The sequence below is a fragment of the Schistocerca cancellata genome, chromosome 12, assembly GCF_023864275.1.
Source record: "Schistocerca cancellata isolate TAMUIC-IGC-003103 chromosome 12, iqSchCanc2.1, whole genome shotgun sequence".
Classification (NCBI taxonomy): Eukaryota; Metazoa; Arthropoda; class Insecta; order Orthoptera; family Acrididae; genus Schistocerca; species Schistocerca cancellata.
Window position 1 is genome coordinate 102465669 of NC_064637.1, and position 23624 is coordinate 102489292.

The following is a 23624-nucleotide window of genomic DNA, read 5'->3' on the forward strand; positions in this document are numbered from 1 at the left end:
CCACATGAATGACCGGTGCCAAGCTGTGGCCAAGAGACAACTGGACCACCCTGTTGCTGAGCAGACAACACAATCCAATGAGCTTCACTTTAACTGCTGTACAGCCTGTGCCATCTGGATTCTCCCACTGATATCAGCTTTTCTGAACTGCATAGGTGGGAACTCTCCCTCTAACAGATTCTTCATTCCCATAAAAATCTGGTCTCAACCTTAGCTCGTCCCTGTCTTCACAGATACATATCCCCGTCCCTGTCTTCACAGATACATATCCCCTTCCCTGTTCCAACTCCAGCACTACACAAGCATTCTACCCCATCAATGCATCTACATAGGCACACCCCCACAGCCAGCGAAGGTAGAGTTCTATCACTCTTTCCAGTAAAACTTTCTGTGTGACCCATTGATGTAGCAACAAGGATCATATAAACTTCCCAGACTCATTTGGTTCTTTACTCCCAATTTTTCGATATATTTAAACCTCCACTCATTTCCCAACTCTGGAGGGTTCGTTGCATACACAGAAATTCTCAGCTACCATCTCTGAAAACACAAGACTTGCCGCGTACCTCAACTGTCCGTTCAGGGCAGTAAAAAAAAGAACCACACACGGATGTGTGCGCGTACACACACACACACACACACACACACACACACACACACACACACACACACACACACACACACAAATTAACAGCTACCTCGCGCACTAGCAATGGGCAGCCAGACCACTCTTCCTTTTACAATGACAAAATATTTTGCTCTTGCCACTCTTAACTTAAAATTGATACACAATTTCTTATGTATAAAATATCCAGTTTTCACTGTCAGAAATATCACTGTGGGCATCTGGCTAAATAGGAATGTCGGAATAACAATGCTGGCTCCACAGAAGTCTAGCCTGACTTATAAACTATGAATTCAAACTACTCATAGTTTCTATTGCATTTTACACACCCATTAGCTCTTCGAAAAAGGTTTATGAGAGTAATGCTGGCTCCAACAATGAGCTCTATCAGATACTGAGTCATCCAAGTGAAAGCACATGGCTACAATTATAGTTACTGTGAATGGCCACCTACTTTTTCTAGGCTCGAAGATGCAGGTCTCAGTGAAGCAATGTCAGGCTGTGTCCTACCTGCTCCCATCTTTGGCTCTAAGCAAATTTCCATAGAAAGTACTGAAGTTCTTACTTAGAAATATTTAAGGCTGCAATGAAATAAATGTCAGCAGTTCAAGAAACCAATTCTGGACGTTATATTCCCCATTAATTGCCAAAACATTTCTGAACAAAAGGGCTATGATATTACTGGTGGGTACTAGTTGATGTCCCAATAAGCCTCTGAAGCAACTTCCCCCCTCCCCCATGAATGGAAGATATGTTAAAATAAACTGCTGACAGCTTCGCAGTTGGGACTCTTCACAGCACAGCCTGTGTGCCATGAACCGATTTACCTTACATTTCTGGGTGGAGACTTCCAAAATGACAAGACCACATTTCGTTGATGGCAGTGGCTGATGTTGGACCGAATTATCGGAGGCCGAGATGAATGGTGGGAGCTCTGTGAAGTCCCCACCACCACCCCACGTCACTTGCCTCACATTGTACCACATTTACTGTGAACGATCCACGTGACTCCCCAGTGGTTCTGTCATTAGCAGTGACTGAAGTGTCACTTCCTGCAAGCCTTCCCTTGGTTAGTTGTTCCAGTTTTCTATCTTGAAGGTATGTAAAAAAAACCACACACACACACACACACACACACACACACACGGAAATGTGCGTGCGCAAATGCAACTCGCACACCCAACTGCAGTCTCAGGCAGCTGAAACCAATTTAACCTTCACCTGTTTCAGAAAATAATTTACACTCCCTGTTTACAATTTTAGAGTAGTCTCTACATTCCCTTCTTTGTCAGCATTAAATTTAATATTATAAGTATTCCATAGTTACTTCAGAAACTCCTTTACTGCCTCCTCACCAATGACAGGCTTCTTGCCAATTGCTAGGACCACTCGTCCCTCTTTGTCTCCGTTCACTACGTCACAGTAACTAAGGCATCCATTCTCTTTATTGCACAACATTACTAAAATTTTCAACAAATCTCTTTTGGACAAAAAACATAGCTGTTACAATTTGTGTACCTGAATTTTCTGTATAGATTGTTCAATTGGAGGAAGTCAGAGACTGTGACTGAAATGGCAATAAAATCCTTACGACCAGAACTCTGTGGCTAATAGCAGCAACTGTCTCTGAGCATTTCTCTGAAAATTAGTATGGTTTACATGACAGTATATTACTGAGGAGTCTGACAAACAACACAATGCTTAGAAAGAGAAGAAATACTTAACACAGTTTGCGCATTAAATAAATTGCACTTTATTTTGATTAAATAGAATTTCTCCTGTTAACAACACAAAACAGAACTTAAATGCACACAATCTCATTACATCACTTCATTATTTTAACAACAGTGCTTTCACAACATGGAAAACCACAGGCTCCAACAACGGGAGATAGCAGCCAGCAAGTGTTTTGCACACTTAGCCTGGCTCCAGTGTGCTCCAACTGCAGCCAAAAAGCTGTGAGATTTCAATACAGGCATTCTGCCCTCTGTTACATTTCAGATGGGGCACTCATACACGTTGATGGAACGATCTTCCGACACTGAGACAACTTTGTTGCCATCAGGATTGTACTTCACACCCCACACCTGGAAGCAGATCACACAAGTAAAAGATTTTAATGATGCAAAGCTTCTTGTTCAATTCCTCACAGATACACTGTTCACTCTACATAAATCAAATGTCTTAATTAATTTATGTACAAAGGCATTGCAAAGAACAGTACTCGAGGTACACTAACATAATCATAGACAACAAGAGACTGAAATGGCCTTTTATTGACGAACACTTTCAAAACACCAACACTACTTTGAATGCTCCACAGAAAAACAAAGTACTTAAAACAAGTATGTCAGTGGCACTGAAGCTGGACTGCTCACAACACACAATAGAAATTGACATCTCTTTCAATTTCAAAGCTATTATTATTTGAGAGAAAGTTGGTCGAGTGTTCACAGAAATTTAAGAATTGCTCTAGCCTGAGTGCAGTATTACAAATGGTATTCCCATTTAAAAAATGGCTGGGTATAACTGAAAATCACTGTCAGAACAGTCACTTTAGGCAGAGGCAAGTTATCTATAGATTGCCTAGCATTTGCAAATGATTTAGCAATTATAACTCTTCACATTTTACCTGCTTGAAATCAAACTGAACTCTTACAGGAAACTACAGAAAAAGTCAATCTTCAGATATCTTCCGAAAAGATAGAATACGTGACCTACTATAAATAAGCAGCAAAATTAACAGAGACAAAATATGGCAAAAACGAAAAATTTCCACAATTTAAATGTCTTGGTGAAACCATTTAGGAAAAAGGAATATAAAGAAAAGCAAACAAAATTAGATGCCAAAAGATGGAAAGTGCATACCAATTTATCTAAAATATCTACGGCAAAAATGTATCTCCAAACACACAGAACTAAGACATTACAAAACTGCAATTACACCAAAATGCCTCAATGGATCAGAAACACCAATTCTGAGTAGGAAAACAGACACTGAAAACAATAAGAGAATGGAAAGCAAAATTGTAGGAAAAATTCTAGGTCCAAAACTTGTAGGCGAACAATACTGGCTCACAGTCTAACAGGAATCAAACAGTATACAAATATCTAGCCATTAGAAAATGCATATTAAGATTCTATGGACACATTAAAAGGATGTACCCAGATAGACTTACAAAACAAATAGTCAGATTCTTTGACAACAGGAGTAAACTAAAATGGACACAAAGGAAAGGACTGACAACCCGAAATTGGCAGGAATTAAACAAAATGCCAAAAAAAGTGAAATTTTCAGTTCCAAAATTTACAAATGGCCACAGGAAGTCAATAAAAAAAAAAGAGAAGGGCAAATGTTCATGACCACATTTAAGTACTTTATATAATCCTATTGGCTTATTCACAAATAATAATAAATGAACAAACAAAAAGATGCCAGGTGTTTCTTGATATCGTGGAGTTAATTTTTTAATTCAGCCTATCCACTGCATTTTAACAATGCATGACGAACATCTGCCTTCTGTCCCACATTTTCAATGATATGAGTGAGAAGCTTAAGGAATTGGAAACAGAAGCTCCGAGAGTTGGATTAAAAATAAACACAGCTAAAACAAAAGAGCTTAGGATGAACAATAAGAACAAGAATGCACTAGCCTTGAAAGATGAGGAGATTGAGTAGGTGGAGAACTATTGTTATCTGGGAAGTATTGTTTCCAAAAATGGAAGGGCAACAGAAGACGCCAAAAGTAGGATAAAAAAGGCAAAAGGGGCCTTTGCCCAGCTGCAACCAGTTTGGACATCTCGTGAAATATTGTTGGTTCTCTTTTACGGGTGTGAGACGTGTATGGTGACAGCACAAATTAAAACAAGAGTACAAACCTTCATCAATAAATGTTTGAGGACTATACTGGGAGTACATTGGCCAAATGTTATATTAAACCAAGTACTATGGCAATGCACCCAACAACAGAAAGCCGAGATAACTGTAAAAGAAAGGAAATGGAGATTGATTGGACACACCCTCAGGAGAGGCCTACAACATATTCCAAAGCAGGCTTTAGAATAGGACCCAAAAGGAGCAAGGAGGAGAGGCAGACCGAGAGATGATGTTTGGTTTGTGGGGCGCTCAACTGCGTGGTTATCAGCGCCCGTACAATTTCCCAACCTTTGCTCAGTCCAATTTCGCCACTTTCCTGGATGATGATGAAATGATGAGGACAACACAAACACCCAGTCATCTCGAGGCAGGTGAAAATCCCTGACCCCGCCGGGAATCGAACCCGGGACCCCGTGTTCGGGAAGCGAGAACGCTACCGCGAGACAACGAGCGGCGGACAGGCAGACCGAGGTCGACCTGGCACAGGACTGTTGAAGTGTAGGTGGCAGCCACTGGCCACTCCTGGAGTAAAATCAAGAAGATGGCAATGGACAGGGTCAGATGGTGAGTTCTAGTATGTGCCCTATACTCCACATATGAGTAAAAGAAATTAAGTCAAAGTCATGACCAACACACGTTTTGACTGTAACCCAAATATGTCTGTCAGGTTATACACTACTGCCCATTACAATTGCTACACCAAGAAGAAATGCAGATGATAAACAGGTATTCATTGGACAAATATATTATACTAGAACTGACATGTGATTACATTTTCACACAAATTGGGTGCATAGATCCTGAGAAATCAGTATCCAGAACAACCACCTCTGGCCGTAATAACGGCCTTGGTACGCCTGGGCATTGAGTCAAACAGAGTTTGGATGGTGTGTACAGGTACAGCTGCCCATGCAGCTTCAACACGATACCACAGTTCATCAAGAGTAGTGACTGGCGTATTGTGACGAGCCAGTTGGTCGGCCACCATTGACCAGACGTTTTCAAATGGTGAGAGATCTGGAGAATGTGCTGGCCAGGGCTGCAGTCGATCATTTTCTGTATCCACAAAGGCCCGTACAGGACCTGCAACATACGGTCGCGCATTATCTTGCTGAAATGTAGGGTTTCGCAGGGATCGAATGAAGGTTAGAGCCACGGGTCGTAAAACACCTGAAATGTAATGTCCACTGTTCAAATTGCTGTCAATGCGAAAAAGAGGTGACCGAGACACGTAACCAATGGCACCCCATACCATCACGCCGGGTGATACGCCAGTATGGCGATGACAATTACACACCCCCAATGTGTGTTCACTGCGATGTCACCAAACACGGATGCAACCATCATGATGCTGTAAACAGAACCTGGATTCATCTGAAAAAATGACGTTTTGCCATTCGTGCACCCAGGTTCGTCGTTGAGTACACCATCGCAGGCGCTCCTGTCTGTGATACAGCATCAAGGGTAAATGCAGCCATGGTCTCCCAGCTGATAGTCCAGGCTGCTGCAAACATCGTCAAACTGTTCGTGCAGATGGTTGTTGTCTTGCAAACATCCCCATCTGTTGACTCAGGGATCGAGACATGGTTGCGTGATCCGTCGCAGCCATGCAGATAAGATGCCTGTCATCTAGACTGCTAGTGATACGAGGCCGTTGGTGTCCAGCACGGCATTCTGTATTACCCTCCTGAACGCACCGATTCCATATTCTGCTAACAGTCATTGGATCTCGACCAACGCAAGCAGCAATGTTGCGATACGATAAACTGCAATCGCGATATGTTACAATCCGACCTTTATCAAAGTCGGAAACGTGATGGTACGCGTATCCCCTCCTTACAGGAGGCATCACAACAACGTTTCACCAGGCAATGTCAGTCAACTGCTGTTTGTGTATGAGAAATCGGTTGGAAACTTTCTTCATGTCAGCACGTTGTAGGTGTCACCACCGGCGCCAACCTTGTGTGAATGCTCTGAAAAGCTAATCATTTGCATATCACAGCATCTTCTTCCTGTTGGTTAAACTTCGCGTCTGTAGCACGTCATCTTCGTGGTGTAGCAATTTTAATGGCCAGTAGTGTAGTATACACTTGGAAGCTCAGTCTGTTAAGTAGTGAAGAATACAAAATGAAAGGGTATTTTAATCTAAGCATTCACAGCAGAGGAGCTTATTGCTGCATTTTTTTTTTTTATTTACAAAACACTGCATAACAGACAGTTTAATGTTTATGTAACTGCTGTGGAACTCTTGAAGTGTGTGCAAACTGTCATTTGTTCTCTCTTCTTTTTCGCCATGAGCTCAGTTGCGAGAAAAATAAAATTCTTTTAAACCAAAAAATTTCAGTCCCCTCATGCCACGTTAAACATTTTTCACTTTACACTGCTTTAAACACCAGTTTTAACATTACAGGGCTTACTATACCCTTGTCTAATAGAATGTGATATGGCCATACGGCCTTGCATTTGTCCAAGTCAACCCATTACCCCTGGCATTTATAGCTGATCACTACACAGCAATGTGGAATACAAATCTAGGTGAAAATTTGAATTTTCCGTACAGTAATACGAATGTCACAACGACTTGAGATATCCCAAAACCAATGAAGGCTCAAGCCAAATATTTTTACAGATCTATTCTGAAGCTACAACACCACTGCCACTAATCAACTGCTGAATTACGTAAAGTCAACTTTCTTTGCAGTCTAGGAAGAGTGATAAAAATATAGTTTCTTATAACATTGTTCCATTAATTATTTTGTTATATCAAGTCCTATACTAATAATTTCCTTACCTGAAAAGTCTGCAGCTGTAATTAGCAACTTGGCATATAATACACTAAGTAGACTGCATTTCAGTGTGACAGATTTTCTTACCTGATCTGTGTGCTCATTGAACGTGTGAACACACTGTCTATTGCTGAGGTCCCATATGCGAACTGTGCGGTCAGAAGAGCCTGAAGCAAAATGTTGGTTGTCTGGTGAAAATGCAACACTCAGCACCCACGAGGCATGTCCTGAGAGCGTTCCGACAACATTAGCGTGCTGCCTGCGAGATGAAATAAAACAGTCTGCTTTATTCCAACGAAACTTTACTCCATAATTTCATTGATGTTCTATTTACCACTATTTATGCATTACTGTCTTCATATATATTGTCTTTTTCTATGCATTATACCATTTGATCACATAATTATCTTCTAAGAATGATGGAATGAGTAAAAGCTATGACTCACAAAGAATGGAAAAGCATTTACTGCATTTGTGCAAATACAGACAATGTGGCAATATAGACTGAACCTAAACTTTTGACATGAGATTATTGGCTGTGTGGTCTTAAAATGCACGGCTTTCCAGGCGTGAAGGAGCGTCTGGTCCCCGGCATGAATCGGCCTGGCAGATTTGTGTCGAGGTCCGGTGAACCGGCCAGTCTGTGGATGGTTTTTACGCTGTTTTCCATCTGCCTCGGGGAATGCGGGCTGGTTCCCCTTATTCTGCCTCAGTTACACTATGCCGGCGATTGCTGTGCAAACAAGTTCTCCATGTACGCGTACACCACCATTACTCTACCACGCAAACAAAGGAATTACACTCATCTGGTGTGAGACGTTCCCTGGGGGGGGGGGGGGGGGGGGGGTGTCCACCGGGAGCCAAACCACACAATAACCCTGGGTTCGGTGTGGGGCGGCGGAGGGGTGAAGTGGACTGTGGTAGTCATCGTGGGGTTGTGGACAACTGCGCCTGCGGTGGGGACGGAGCCTTTCCCCACTTGAGAAAATTATAAAATTTAAGGAGCCAGAACAGTTGGCTAGTACTTATCTTTGTGAGGTGAAATTTCTAGTACTGCCAGCGGGGACAGTTAAAATTACACAAGATCATAACTAACTATAGGAACTTTTTCTCTCTTCACCCTCATGACAGGGGAGTGTTTCAAACTGGGTCTGAAAATTTCCAACACTCCCTGAGGCATCCCTGTTTTCTCCCTGAGGCAGGAACTACAAATTCTGAGCACTGCCCCCCCCCCCCCTCCCTCTCTGGCCCACACCTCCTACTTTTCAATGCATCTATCAATAATATTCGGAGATATGAACTTTGGTGATCAATGCTGGCCGGCCATTTTGCCTCCTTTTAACTTTGCAATTTACGTAATTCCTGTCTGTTATACTTGTGCTAAAGCTAAGTCCTAACTATGAGACATATTCCAAAAGCAAAGTCCAGTGACCTATATTTAACTGAAGGTAGGCTTGAATGAAGTTTCACGTTTTCAGCACTGTCTACTGACACTTTAGGAAACCATTGCAGTGTTGGTTTGATTCAGTAGTCATTTTAATTTGCTAATCGGTGAGGGCAGATCGCCAGACCAACGATATCGTGGATTACATGAACCAAAAACCCTGAGGTGATTGGGAATTGACCATTAATGCTGTGTATAATGAATTTCAGAATGTTGCTTGAACCTCAATTTACAGGTTTGTCACTTAACCGCTTGGACATCAAAACTGTATGCGAGGTGGGTTCCAAAAATTCTCACTGATCGTCACAAAGAGCAAAGAATGCGAAGTGAATGACAGTTTTTGGAATGCTACAGACAAGATGGAGATGATTTGTTTTCCCACATTGTTATGGGGGTACAAGACATGGATATCATACACCAGTGCAGAATTGAAACAACAGTGGTGCCATTCAAGTTCACCCCCCCCCCCCCCCAAAAAACAAGGGAGGAGAGGGAGGGAGGGAGGGAGGGAGGGAGGGAGGGAGGGAGGGAGGGAGGGAGGGGGAGAGAGAGAAATAGCCACCATTCTCAAGACAAAAAAAAGCCTACCTTTTTTTTTTAATGTAAAGAGCGTTCTTCTCATTGATTTCATGCACCATGAGTCACCAATTACAGCCGACATATACTATACTGCGAAACACTGAACAAACAGAGACGTGCAATCCAAAAGCCATGCCATGTAAAATTCTCATCTGGTATAATCCTCCTTAACAACAACACACACCCACACTGCTCCCAAAACCAAGGAGAAGATTCAAGAGTTTCATTGCAAACTTTTCGATCACCCTCCGCACAGTCCCAACTTTGCATCAAGCGATTACTTCCTCTTCTTTCATTTGAAAATGTGGCTGGGTGGACAACAATTTGAAGACAACAACGAACTCAAGACTGGTGTAATCAACTGGTTCAGTTCCTAAGTGGCAGACTTCTAAGCAGAGGAGTTGAAGCTGGTGCAGCATTACAGAAAGTGTACAGATGTGAATGGCAATACGTGGAAAAGTAAAGTTGATATGTAGTAAATAGTACTGCCGATAAAAAAAAAACCTTTTCTTGTGAGTATTTTTTAAGACAAAACAGATCTTAGTTTTAGAATGTGGCTCGCATTAATGTGTATTCACACTTTTACACACGGCAACACATAAGTTGCATGAATACATTTACAGTATTTGACTGAGAAGATTGTAATTATGTTAGTAAGTATTTACACTCATTGTAGCTCAGGAAATTCCTAATAGGTGGCTAAAAACATTTCAGAACAAGTAGCAGTATCAAAGAAGGGTGGGCACCTCCTTGTATGTGCTTAAGGGTTAAAATTTAACACTTGGAAAAGATCCTAGTTCAAAATGGTTCAAATGGCTCTGAGCACTATGGGACTTAACATCTATGGTCATCAGTCCCCTAGAACTTAGAACTACTTAAACCTAACTAACCTAAGGACATCACACAACACCCAGTCATCACGAGGCAGAGAAAATCCCTGACCCCGCCGGGAATCGAACCCGGGAAACCGGGCGCAAAAAGATCCTAGTCCGAATACTCACAATGCATTATGTAAAATGCAAGACTTCTCTGAATATACCATGCCTGAATGATTCCCAATTGCTCTGTTAGTATATTAGAATGCTCTTAACATTTCAGTAGAATAATATGTCACCGCTGCCAAGTAACATGATGTTATATCACAAACGATTTAATGTTGTTTGTACGGAAACCTGTCAAACAATTATTGGTGTTATGCAGTATCCTACCTTTTGGTGGGATACTGCATAACACCAATAATTGTTTGACAGGTGGGAATTTAAGGAGATGGGACCTGGATAAACTGACTAAACCAGAGGTTGTACAGAGTTTCAGGGAGAGCATAAGGGAACAACTGACAGGAATGGGGGAAAGAAATACAGTAGAAGAAGAATGGGTAGCTTTGAGGGATGAAATAGTGAATGCAGCAGAGGATGAAGTAGGTAAAAAGACGAAGGCTAGTAGAAATCCTTGGGTAACAGAAGAAATATTGAATTTAATTGATGAAAGGAGAAAATATAAAAACGCACTAAATGAAGCAGGCAAAAGGGAATACAAACATCTCAAAAATGAGATCGACAGGAAGTGCAAAATGGCTAAGCAGGGATGGCTAGAGGACAAATGTAAGGATGTAGAGGCTTATCTCACTAGGGGTAAGATAGATACTGCCTACAGGAAAATTAAAGAGACCTTTGGAGAAAAGAGAGCCACTTGTATGAATATCAAGAGCTCAGGTGGAAACCCAGTTCTAAGCAAAGAAGGGAAAGCAGAAAGGTGGAAGGAGTATATAAAGGGTCTATACAAGGGCGATGTACTTGAGGACAATATTATGGAAATGGAAGAGGATGTAGATGAAGATGAAATGGGAGATACGATACTGCGTGAAGAGTTTGACAGAGCACTGAAATACCTGAGTCGAAAGAAGGCCCCGGGAGTAGACAACATTCCATTGGAATTACTGATGGCCTCAGGAGAGCCAGTTCTGACAAAACTCTACCATCTGGTGAGCAAGATGTATGAAACAGGCGAAATACCCTCAGACTTCAAGAAGAATATAATAATTCCAATCCCAAAGAAAGCAGGTGATGACAGATGTGAAAATTACCGAACTATCAGTTTAACAAGTCACAGCTGCAAAATACTAACGCGAATTCTTTACAGATGAATGGAAAAACTGGTAGAAGCCGACCTCAGCGAAGATCAGTTTGGATTTCGCAGAAATGTTGGAACACATGAAGCAATACTGACCCTACGACTTTTCTTAGAAAACAGATTAAGGAAAGGCAAACCTACGATTCTAGCATTTGTAGACTTAGAGAAAGCTTTTGACAATGTTGACTGGAATACTCTCTTTCAAATTCTAAAGGTGGCAGGGGTAAAATACAGGGAGTGAAAGGCTATTTACAACCTGTACAAAAACCAGATGGCAGTTATAAGAGTCGAGGGGCATGAAAGGAAGGCAGCTGTTGGGAAGGGAGTGAGATAGGGTTGTAGACTGTCCCCGATGTTATTCAATCTGTATACTGAGCAAGCAGTAAAGGAAACAAAAGAAAAATGAGGAGTAGGTATTAAAGTCCATGGAGAAGAAATAAAAACGTTGAGGTTTGCCGATTACATTGTAATTCTGTCAGAGACAGCAAAGGACTTGGAAGAGCAGTTGAACGAAACAGACCATGTCTTGAAAGGAGGATATAAGACGAACATCAACAAATGCAAAACGAGGATAATGGAATGTAATCGAATTAAGTCAGGTGATGCTGCGGGAATTAGATTAGTAAATGAGACACTTAAAGTAATAAAGGAGTTTTGCTATTTGGGAAGCAAAATAACTGATGATGGTCGAAGTAGAGAGGATATAAAATGTAGACTGGCAATGGCAAGGAAAGCGTTTTGAAGAAGTGAAATGTGTTAACATCGAGTATAGATTTAAGTGTCAGGAAGTCGTTTCTGAAAGTATTTGTATGGAGTGCAGCCATGTATGGAAGTGAAACATGGACAATAAATAGTTTAGACAAGAAGAGAATAGAAGCCGAAATGTGGTGCTACAGAAGAATGCTGAAAATTAGATGGGTAGATCACGTAACTAATGAGGAAGTATTGAACAGAATTGGGGAGAAGAGGAGTTTGTGGCACAACTTGACAAGAAGGGACCTGTTGGTAGGACATGTTCTGAGGCATCAAGGGATCACAAATTTAGCATTGGAGGGCAGCGTGGAGGGTAAAAATCGTAGAGGGAGACCAAGAGATGAATACACTAAGCAGATTCAGAAGGATGTAGGTTGCAATAAGTACTGGAAGATGAAGAAGCTTGCACAGGATAGAATAGCAAGGAGAGCTGCATCAAACCAGTCTCAGGACTGAAGACAACAACAACAATGCAGTATCACTTGATAGAATACAACAAAATAGTACAAGAATATCCAATATCGTGCACATAAAATACTGGAAGGTCCTAGGTAGAATACAAGTTGTGGATGGAGTAGCTGTAGCACTTAACAATTCACAGGCATAAAAAAAAAAGGATAGAAATCGATCAGCTAATGCAGACTTTCACAACCAGTATTTGCATTCTTGATTAATTATCTTTCATGGGCATTGGGCCATGGTCCGAGGCACAGTTCTGTGCTGATTACCTCGGACCACGACCTAATGACCAGAAAACAAAATTCACTAAGGATTGAAATTGTAGCTAAGTTTTCAGACAATGTTAATTTATTCATGTTCATGGCAGTTGAGCTCTGTGGCTTCAGACTGAATTACAGAATTTTGAATGCTGCAGCTGCTCTGTGCAAAACAACGAATTTATTTTGTAACAGAACAGAAGTGCATCTATCTATTAATAAAACATACTTATACAATTTGAAAAACTAATTGTTATTTTCCACAGGGCAGCTGCAACGTGCAACATTTAGTTAATAAAAGAGTTGTACTGATAAATATACAGGGTGTACCAGATTTGTTGCAACAAACAGGGCGGATGTAGAGGGTGTCTTGTAGAACAAATTGAGGATAGGAACTCGTGTCCAGAACAATCATCTAATGACACTACAGAGTGGCTAAGTGGCATTAGGCCACCCTTCAGCAGCGAACGTGACTTTGTATGCAGACAGATTGCAAGTGGAACATGTTACAACATTGTTATTCAGTGATCATGGCTGACTGCAACAAATGCCAATGGAGAAGACGGAGCTAGCTGCTGCATAGAGAAGTCTTGTCTCTCACTGATGCAATGCTCTGTTGCTTTGGCGGAGGACAGCTTTGGATATGGGTTTCCATCTACAGTTTATTTTTCTCCTGTATACTGAAAAAAACTGGATATTTTAGAGGGTTCGACAAGAAAAATAAACTGTGAATGGAAACCTGTGCCCGAAACCATGATCCACCGAGGTAACATAGCATCACACTCATACGAGACAAGGCCTTTCTACCCAACAGCTAGTCATGGCAATGAGTCACGATTACCAAATAACTAACAACATTGCGAGATGTTCCGCCTAAGGCCCATTCCGTCAGCATACAAAGTCACATTTGCTGGAAAAGGGAGGCCAAGCTGCAGGCACCACCACCTGTAACTTTGATGCTCTATGGCATCGTTAGATGATTTCTTCGGTCACAGGTTACTATCTTCAATTTGTTCCTCAAGATACCCTCTACAACAGCTTGAAGTTTGTCACAAAATTTTTGGGACATCCTGTATAAATGTATTACTCCAACTGGAGATGGGTGGGAGTCTGAAACATCTCGGTTCAAATAAAGCTGTACAAAAAGTGGCCGGACGGTGTTATTTTGTCATGTAATTTCAGAAAATCTTTCATAGAGTTAACTAATAAAACCACATATAAGCAAACATGTGGTTACATTGGCCAGGGCAGGTGGACTGCTCTGGTTAGTGAGAGGAGTAACAACAAGGGGAGGGGAAGGGAGGAGAAAGTACTTCAAGGCCTTACAGTTTGAAGAGAGCAAAATCAATCATTACACAAACTGGCAGCCAGTGTGGGGCCTATTAAAGTAACCACTATGACAGCACACAGTATTTAGTTTGCATCCAATACAGAGTTGTGCACATACGTGAAAGACTGCCAAATGTTAATCACACAAATACAGCCACAAAATGGTAGCTTAGCTTACGTGTTTTTATCCTCCTTTGGAAAACACAAACGTAGACTGAATTCTTACAAGGACTTTCCAGTATCGCATAAAATTGTACCCACTGAACTTCTAAAAGTAACATTAATAACAAGAACTATACTATGAGGAAACTAACTTACTGGAACAAACACGTTTATGAAAATAACAATATTATGAAAAGGAAAGTTACTACTCATCACACAGCAGAGATGCTGAGTCACAAATAGGCGCAACAAAAAGACTGTTACAAATAAGCTTTCAGCCAATAACGCCTTTGTCAGAAATAGACAGACAGACACACAAACACCCTCATCACGCAAACATACATGTGAATTGCGTGTGCATGACGCGTGTGCGAGTATCTCTCTGACAAAGGCCTTGTTGGCTGAAAGCTTATTTGTGACAGTCTTTTTGTTGGGCCTCTCTGCGAGTCAGTGTCCACTATATGGTGAGTAGCAACTTTTCATAATATTGAACATTCCATCCTGGATTTTCCATTGTTTTATGAAAATAAATGTGAAGCCAGAATTATGGTCTTATTATACAATATCACTACAAGAGGAAGTCAAATGAAAACCTTTTTTTATTAAAAAAATAGTGAATACACAGCATTATTTAATCAACACAGTCACTTTCATTCTCAACACTATTTTGAAGAGGTTTGCAATTTTCCCAATGAAAATAAAGTGTTTCCAGTTTAATGTGTTCTATCAGCTCTATAGCTTGTGGATTACTGCCTAAGAAACCACTTCCGCATGTCTCTGAAGCAACTCATGTAAAGCCCAGAGAACATACTCATCAATAGTGAGTGCAGTTTAACTCGTGATGCCTCTTCGAGCAGGTCAAATAAGTGGAAACTGCTGATGGTCAGACTGGTAAGTGTGTGTGTATTTCATAACACAAGCTCCTTAATGTCAATTGTTGCACAGACAGTATGTTGACATGCATTGTCATGCTGCAAAATGACACCGGTAGAAAGTAAAACCCTGTCACCTCAATATGATTGCAAAATACTAATTGTTAGACAATAAAATGGTACATCAATGACAGGATTCCTCTTAGAAATGTGGTGCTCCATCACTGTTTGCCCAAACTGACATAGCACAAAATTCCCACCAGAAAAATGTATTTCACAATTACTAAGTTCCAGTAAAGAAGATAGGCTACATTTCTTGTTTGATCTTTGTTTCAAGCAAACTGGCAGTGAACAACCTGTTCTGACTCAGTTACAAGTCATTTTCAAACATAGGAAATGTCTAAGCTAAAGACAGCATGTAATCTGTTTAAATTTTATCTGAATCAAGTTCTTACATAACAGACGAGAAAATGTGGAGAAATGGGCTAAGACATAGATGGGAATTACCTATTGAATTTCATATTTGCTGATGATAAAATAGTATTGACTGCAGAGTATGTGATGAAAAATGTCTTAGAAACATACAGTAAGGCTGGACTAACAATTTTTTTCTAAAACAAAATATCTGTAAAGATAGTAAACAACAAGACATTATCATAGATGGAAATATTATTGAGGCATGCCAAAGGTATAATTACCTGGGAGTTATCATCTCAGATTAGGTTCCCAGTAAACGAGAAATAAGGCAGAGGCCAAAACATGCTAAATAAGCAATCCATAAGCTGAATTTAACCTTTTGGTCAGATAAAAAAGTAATATGAATCAATAATACAAACTATTTGTTTATAATAGAGGGAAACATTCCACGTGGGAAAAATATATCCAAAAATATATTGTTTACAAGTATAAAATCCTGGAAAATGACAGAACAATACAGAAACAGACTTGAAGTTGTGCAAATGGATTTTTTGAGGAGGAGCCACAGTTTCAAGGCAAGAGAACACCTCAAACAGAGAAAACACGAAGTGTGTTACAACTTCCATGTACGAGGGTGGTTTGAAAAGTTATTGGAATCACCACGAGATGTCAGCACTAGCGCAACGAGTTGTTCACGTGATATTCATTGGACTGTTGCCTGTAAACACATGCCATGTCAGTCCTCTTGGAAGAGAGCTGTGGCAACAACGTGGCTCTGTTGTTGTTCTTGCATATTGATTTGCGAAGAAGGGGAAAAAAGATAAAAATTTCAAGATTCAAGCAGTGATTAAGTACTTCGTAAAGTAAGATATGAAAGCAAATAACATTCATGCCGATTTCCAGAACACGCTGGGGGACTCCGCTCCTTCATATTCAACTGTTGCCAAGTTGACAAACAAATTTAAATTTGGTTGGGAGACCTTAGATGATGATCTGCGCAGTGGTCAGCCAAGACGTGTCACTACTCCAGAAATCATTGCAGGGGTTCACAAAATGGTCATGAAGGATCGCCGATTGAAAGTGCTTGGAATTGCTCACACTTGCCAGATGTCATCTGAAAGGGTATATCACATTTAAACCGAAGAATTAGAAGCGACAAAATTATCTGCAAGATGGCTGCCGTGACTCTTGGCGCTGGGTCAAAAACACATGAGAATGGACATGTCGGAACAATGTACGGCACGTTTTAGGAGAAATGAACAAGATATTTGCAACGGTTTGTGACCAGAGATAAAACTTGGGTGCACTAGTATACCCCAGAGACAAAACAAGTCAAAGCAGTGAAAACATGCTGATTCTCCGCCACCAAAGAAAGCAAAGACAATTGCTTCAGCGGGAAAGGTCATGGCATTGGTGTTCTGGAATCGAAGGGGATTCTGTCTGTAGATTATCTTCCCACATGGCAAACAATTACTGGAGAATACTACACTTACCTCCTGGACAAATTGCAACGAAAGATATGCAAAAAAAGGCCAGGTTTAGCAAGGAAGAAAGTCATCTTTCATCAAGACAATGTGCACCCGCACACATGTGCCGTTACCATGGCAAAATTACACCAAATAAGGTATGAATTGTTGCCCCACCTACCTTATTCACCTGCTATGACTCTGTCAGACTTCCATCTCTTCCCAAAACTGAAAAATTTTCTTGGTAAACGAAAATTCACTATGAACGAAGAATTGATAGCCGGAGTTGACAACTATTTTGCAGGCCTGGAGGACACTTCATTGTCGAGATGGGATCAAGGCACTGGAACATCGTTGAACCAAGTGAATTAATCTACAAGGAGACTACATTGAAAAATAAAAAAAAGTTTCAGTGATGGAAGTACTTTTTTTCTATTCTGTTCCAAGAACTTTTCAAACCACCCTCGTACATAACCAAAGAGGTGAGAAAACAGTGTTCAGAATAGCATGGGCATGTGATGAAATTGTGGGGTGAATAAGGGCTGCAGAACATACATTGCTGGGAACCTCCATACAAGAGAACGAGAGGAAGACCTTGTGTAGAACGAAAAATTCTAGCGTAAGAGGAAATGCAATAAAGTAAACTGAGCAAGAAATTTATACAAGGATCAAGAGGTAAGAGTAGATGGTTATGAAAAACACCCCAAAGAGCTGTAAACAACTCTGAAATATATGAACAACCAACAGTATTATGTGGGCTGCAACTAATTTTACTTTACAGACAAGAGCATCTTCAGACATTCGTAGCCCTGATGCTTTACTGACAATGGCACTGAGCGGCAGTTTGAAAATTACATGCTGCCATCAGAGCAATGAATATCTGAGTTGCTCTTACCTGTTCAATAAAACAAGTAATAAACAAATAATATATGGCCTGTGGCAGTGTAACTGTACCTTTATTCCTCATGGTCGCTGTGTTTCCTGCGGGTAATACTAGTGTTTGCATATAGACTTTATTCTACGACTACGCTGCGCATGACAAATTCTCAATTCACTTCATAAGAATTCCTAAATGAGTTTAAGGCAGTTGCATGAATTACACTACAATATAATTGGCAACTGGAGCATTTTCACTTCAATAAAAATGCTGTCAACAGTTGTGGAAGAACTCTGGTGCTTTATAACATTTCAAGTAGGGCAACTCCACCACTTCCACATGGGCAAGACAAAAGTAATGCCATGTACCAAAATGAGTATGTGTTCTTCCATATGTCCAGCTGTGTTCACAGATTCACTTTTTTCTGTACTATTTTTTAATGACCAAACACAGGTCATGCACCTTTATGTTTGCACAGCTCAATGACTGCTCTACGAAATTTTAGGTGTGGAACCATATAAATTTTCTTCGTCCTCCTCCTCCTTGTAATAAATCATACACCCATCTTCAGACTGAGGTAATTGTTTTTAGTGGAGGATTTTGAGGAAAAGGCACTGGAATCCACTAGCTTAAAGCCCACAGTGTTTTGGAGATATGTTGACGACATTTTCGTATAGTGTGCCCCAAGGTGATGATAAACAACAAGAATTTTTAAACCACCTGATTTCCGTCTATGAACAAATCCAGTTTACAATGGAAACTGAAAAGGAGTGATGCCTCTGATTTTTGAATGTCTTGAGTTTGGCACAAAGAGAATGGTACTTTGGGACCCAGTATAACGGAAACTGGACACATACAGACATATACAAGTATTTATGTGTAAATAATTTCCACCATTCTTCCCGGATGATTAGTGTTCTCAGAACTTAGGTTCACAGAGCACATATTATTGCTGATGAGAGCAGTCTGCAGGATAAGCTTCTACACTTAAAGAGAATTTTTGAAGCCAATGCGTATTCTCCACAGCAGGTACCTAAAGCACTACAAATTAAATCATAGGTGGTCACAAGGATTGCAGAAAAAGACATGGAAAGATTTAAATTCACGGTTTTCCTTCCACTTATGGGAAGCCTATAGCCAAAAAGCACAGCAAGCACAAAGTAAAAGTGATTTTTCGTCCTTTCCCGAAGAAAGCACCACTCTAGGGTTCCATTAGAGATGATTTGATGCTTCAGGAGGCAAAATTTACAAGATCCCCTATGAATGTGGTCATTCATACATCGGACAGATGCCTCTTACAGTCCATGAAAGATGTACAGGACACTGAAGGTATACAGGTTCATGCAGATCTCACAGCCCAATAAAGCTGTTGTGGCAGAGAACTGCATTGACTCTGGTCACTTTGTTACACGAAAATGCTGAATTTTAGCATCTACTTTATCGTTTTGGGACTCAGTGGTCAAAGAAGCAATAAAAATTCACTTGTTAAAGAATTTAATTAAAAGAAAGAGTGGCTTCAGCATTGATAATATATAGAACCCGGCGCTTTCTGCAACAAACTTACAAACGCATCACAGTGCAGCTCACAGTGATATGTCAACATTCCAGTGTAGACTGACCGCACAGCCACAGATCTAATTGATGCACATTTTACTTTTTTGCCATCTATCAATGTCTCTGGCAGCTGTGTATCTGTGGACGGATATGCAGAGGTGCGGTCTGCAAGTTATGAAGGATGGAGCAAGTGCTGGAGTGTCAGTCTTTTGGTTCACTCTGGAGATGGCTCAAATATTGGGAGAAAAACAAGAAGAAGAATTTACCCACTAGTGACACTATTAGTTGATTATACCCTTTGATATTTTCTCACACACTTCCCTCTCCCCTTTCCCTTTCCCTTTCCTTTCTCCTCTTGCCACCAAGTGCCTGAGCTGATGGCCGATGAGCCACATCCCTCTTAGAATAACCACATAACAGGTGAGATGGCTGGTAACACTGAGTACCAAATCCCTTAGCCTAATTCTCAAGTTGTACCTTTTATCTTCATTTATCAGGTTCTCTGACAACTGTATTTGATAGATTATCCTGTCACAAATCCTCAGGAAGTGGAAAAATCTGTTCCAAATTCCATAGCAAGAACTAGGAGCCAGTATTCTTTACACGATTTCCCGCAACACTGCCAACATAGGGTATACTGGCACAATGTTTTCAATTTTCACTTTACATTCCAGGTTTTCATTTGACTTACTCTTGCGTACATTAATCATTAATTTGCAGGTATTTATCGTGGCACGTACACGTCATACAGCTTCATGTGACCGTCGTCCGATCCTGTCAGCAATAACTGGGAGTCTGGAGAGAAGCATAGGGAACGTATAGGCATAGCGTGACCTGTTGACATAAGAAATCACCAAATTTAATGTAATGAAAAGTTTCAAATGATCATACAGTCAGAAAAAAAGATTCAGCACATCAAGAAACCAAGAAGCACAATGTATTGACTGAATGTTCTCTCAAAATTGAACAAATCAGTAGCTTCAAAATAAATGACTGATTTAAAGAAAATTTTACAGGTAGCTTACGTTAAATGCACTCCCTCCCAGCATATACAATGTTTATTTTAATTTACACTGAGGTGACTAAAGGCCTCAGACAGCGATATGCACATATACAGGTGGCAGTAGTATCCCGTACACAAGGTACAAAATGGCAGAGCTGTCATTTGCACTCAGGTGTTTCATGCAAAAAGGTCTCCAACATGATTACAGCCATACAACGAGAATTAGAAGACTTAAAGCTGAATGATAGTTTGAGCTAGACACATGGGACATTCCATTTCGGAAACTGTTAGGGACTTCAGTATTCCAAGATCCAGTGTGCTGTGAATACCAAATTTCACATATTACTTCTCACCATGGACAACACAGTGGCCGATGGCCTTCACTTAACGACCGACAGCAGTGTTGTTTGAGTGCCAACTGACAAACTACACTATGCAGAATAACCACAGAAACCAATGTGGGACATACGAAAAATGTATTTGTTAGGACAGTGCAGCGAAATGTGTCATTAATGGGCCATGGGAGCAGATGATTTATGCGAGTGCATTTTCTAACAGCACGACACTGCCTGCAGTGCCTCTCCTGGGCTTGTGACCATATTTGTTGGATACTAGATAATTGGTAAACAGTGGCCTGGTCAGATGAGTCCTGACTTGGTAAGAGCTGATGGTACAGATTGAGTGTGGAGCAGACCGCACAAAGCTAAGAACCCACGTTGTTAACAAGGCACTATGCAAGCTGGCAGTGGCTCCACAACTGTGTGTGTTGTGTTTACATGGAACAGACTGGGCCCTCTGGTGCAACTGAATTGATCATTGAATGGAAATGGTGATGTTCAGCTACTTGGAGACCATTTGCAGTCATTAACAGACTTCACGATCCCAAACAACTACTGCATTTTCATGGATGAAAATGCGCTGTATCACTAGACCACAACTGTTCACAGTTGGTTTGAAGAAAATTCTAAACAATTTGAGTGAATGATTTTATCACCCAGATCACCCGATAGGAATACCATTGAACTTTCATTGGACATAATTGAGAGGACACTTTATGCACAAAATCGTACACCAGCAACAATATCGCAATTATGGATGGCTATACACGCAGCATGGTTCAATACTTATGCAAGAGACTTCCAACAATTTGTTGAGTCTATGCCACATCAAGTTGCTACACAATGTCAGGCAAAAGGAGGTCCAACATGATATTAGGAGCAATCCCATTACTCTTGTCACCTCAGTGCACAGACTAAAACAGAAAAACACAGTCCCCGAGCAACATAATATGATTCAAAATTTCAAGAGGTTTGTACTTTATGAAGGTACAGATACGTTGGTCATTATTTTAGGGGTTTTGTGAAACACCTGTATCCTTAGCCCTTCGACTGCTCCTGTACAACACACAAAATACATTTAAGATGACAATCCAGAAAGCAATCTTACGATATTTAGTCATCAAGACATTTAATAAAATCTACAAAATAGCAACTTGGCCTCTTAGTGAGAAAGCAACACTATTAATCCAGGTTTCCACAGGCACGAATTTCTTACACATGCGTCCCCTACCACTATTCTTACACACATCTTAATGTTTTCAGATGCTGAAACTGAAAATGCTGCTTAGGCAACTTTCAAGGCGACGACAAGCAAAGGTTTTTATAAAAGTCATGTGATGAACAAAGTTAAGTAAGTTCTCCCCGTAGGGAAGTTAAATTGCTTGAACAGCTTTTAGTCCAAGAACTTAATCTGACATTGCCCAGGAAAAAAACAGACCCACAAATGTTGGATACAGGAAAAGATGTCTTGTAGAAATAGTTTGGGAGACATGCAGTATGCTAATAAGGGAGCTACCTGCCAAGGAAAAAATCATTTTCATGACTGCAATGCATGTATCACACTCGGAAGACTTCTATTTCTAAGTTTTATTTTATTTCATAGCGGCCCCTTATTGTTAGAGGACCCACAGAACCAACACGTAAGATGGGTTGCTAATCCCCTTTCAGCAGCGCAGAGAGAAACATCGTCAGCGGACAGAAACAGTAACAGACTTTCCAAATAAACATAGAACTACTTCGACAGACAACATGTGACAGTGTTCCACCAATCGGAACTCTTATGAGTGTTGTAGCACTCCGCCAACCTGGCTTTATAAGCACGCCTCGACCGTCAGATCAGCAGTGTTTACCAACCACTAGGAATAGCTCTGGCCAGTACTTACACAGGCCCTAACCTTGTATTCACTCGCCGTAGTCTTGTAGTAGTATGTTGTATTTTGTAGAGAAGTTTTGGTCAGTATTTTCTTCCATTGCCTTGTTTTCTTATCTGTTTTGCTACCACAGAGTTGTGGTTTTTTGTTCTGCATTTAAAACTTAAGTGTATGCCAAGAAGGCATTTTTTTTTCTTTAATTGTAATAAAGTGTGTTCAAACTGACTGTTAGTTCTTTCATGTTGACCGCAGGACACTACAGTTATTGGCGACGAGGATATCTTTCATTTTCTAATGAAATGGCCTCCTCTGCGGAGCTTCTGCAGTCCTTGGTGGAAACCCTACAGCCGATTCAGGCAACACTCATGCATTCAGAAATTCGTTCTGACTTGCCAGCATTGCAAGAAGTAGCCCATAGGGTCGATTCTATCGCAGGTAAATTGAACACGTAGCACGTGGCTCCACCCATGTTTCCGGCTTTCAATAGGGCTGTTGACCTATGGTCAAATTATGTCGAATGCTTGGAACAACATTTACTGGCACATGGTATCCATGACAAAAATCAAAGTCGGGCTGCTTTTTGGGCAACAGTCGGTCCACAGGTATATCGTTTAATTCAACAGTTGAACCCTGAGCAGTCCCCTCGAGATCTCTCATTTACTCACATAAAGGGCTGCCTTTTTGAGTACTTTGATGCACAAATGCATATCACCTCCAGCCGTAATACTTTCTTTTCTTGTCAAAAGTCTTCAGGTCAGACTTATTGGGAATGGATTACGACACTCCAGGGTCTCTCCCTCAATTGTAAATTCTGGTGCGACAACA

The 23624-nt window shown here is 40.7% G+C and overlaps 1 protein-coding gene across 1 annotated transcript in view; it reads right to left on the reverse strand.

Moving 5' to 3' along the window:
* Positions 1-2354: 2354 nt before the first annotated feature.
* The window catches only part of LOC126109794 (WD repeat-containing protein 61), a 39851-nt gene continuing 18581 nt past the window's right edge, over positions 2355-23624 (reverse strand). Inside the window, exons 6-8 of the mRNA XM_049914851.1 lie at positions 20328-20421; positions 7376-7547; positions 2355-2712 (exon numbers count right to left, since the gene is read on the reverse strand). Coding sequence (XP_049770808.1) covers positions 2623-2712; positions 7376-7547; positions 20328-20421 — 356 coding nt within the window. The 3' untranslated portion in view covers positions 2355-2622. The remainder of the gene's footprint in view (positions 2713-7375; positions 7548-20327; positions 20422-23624) is intronic.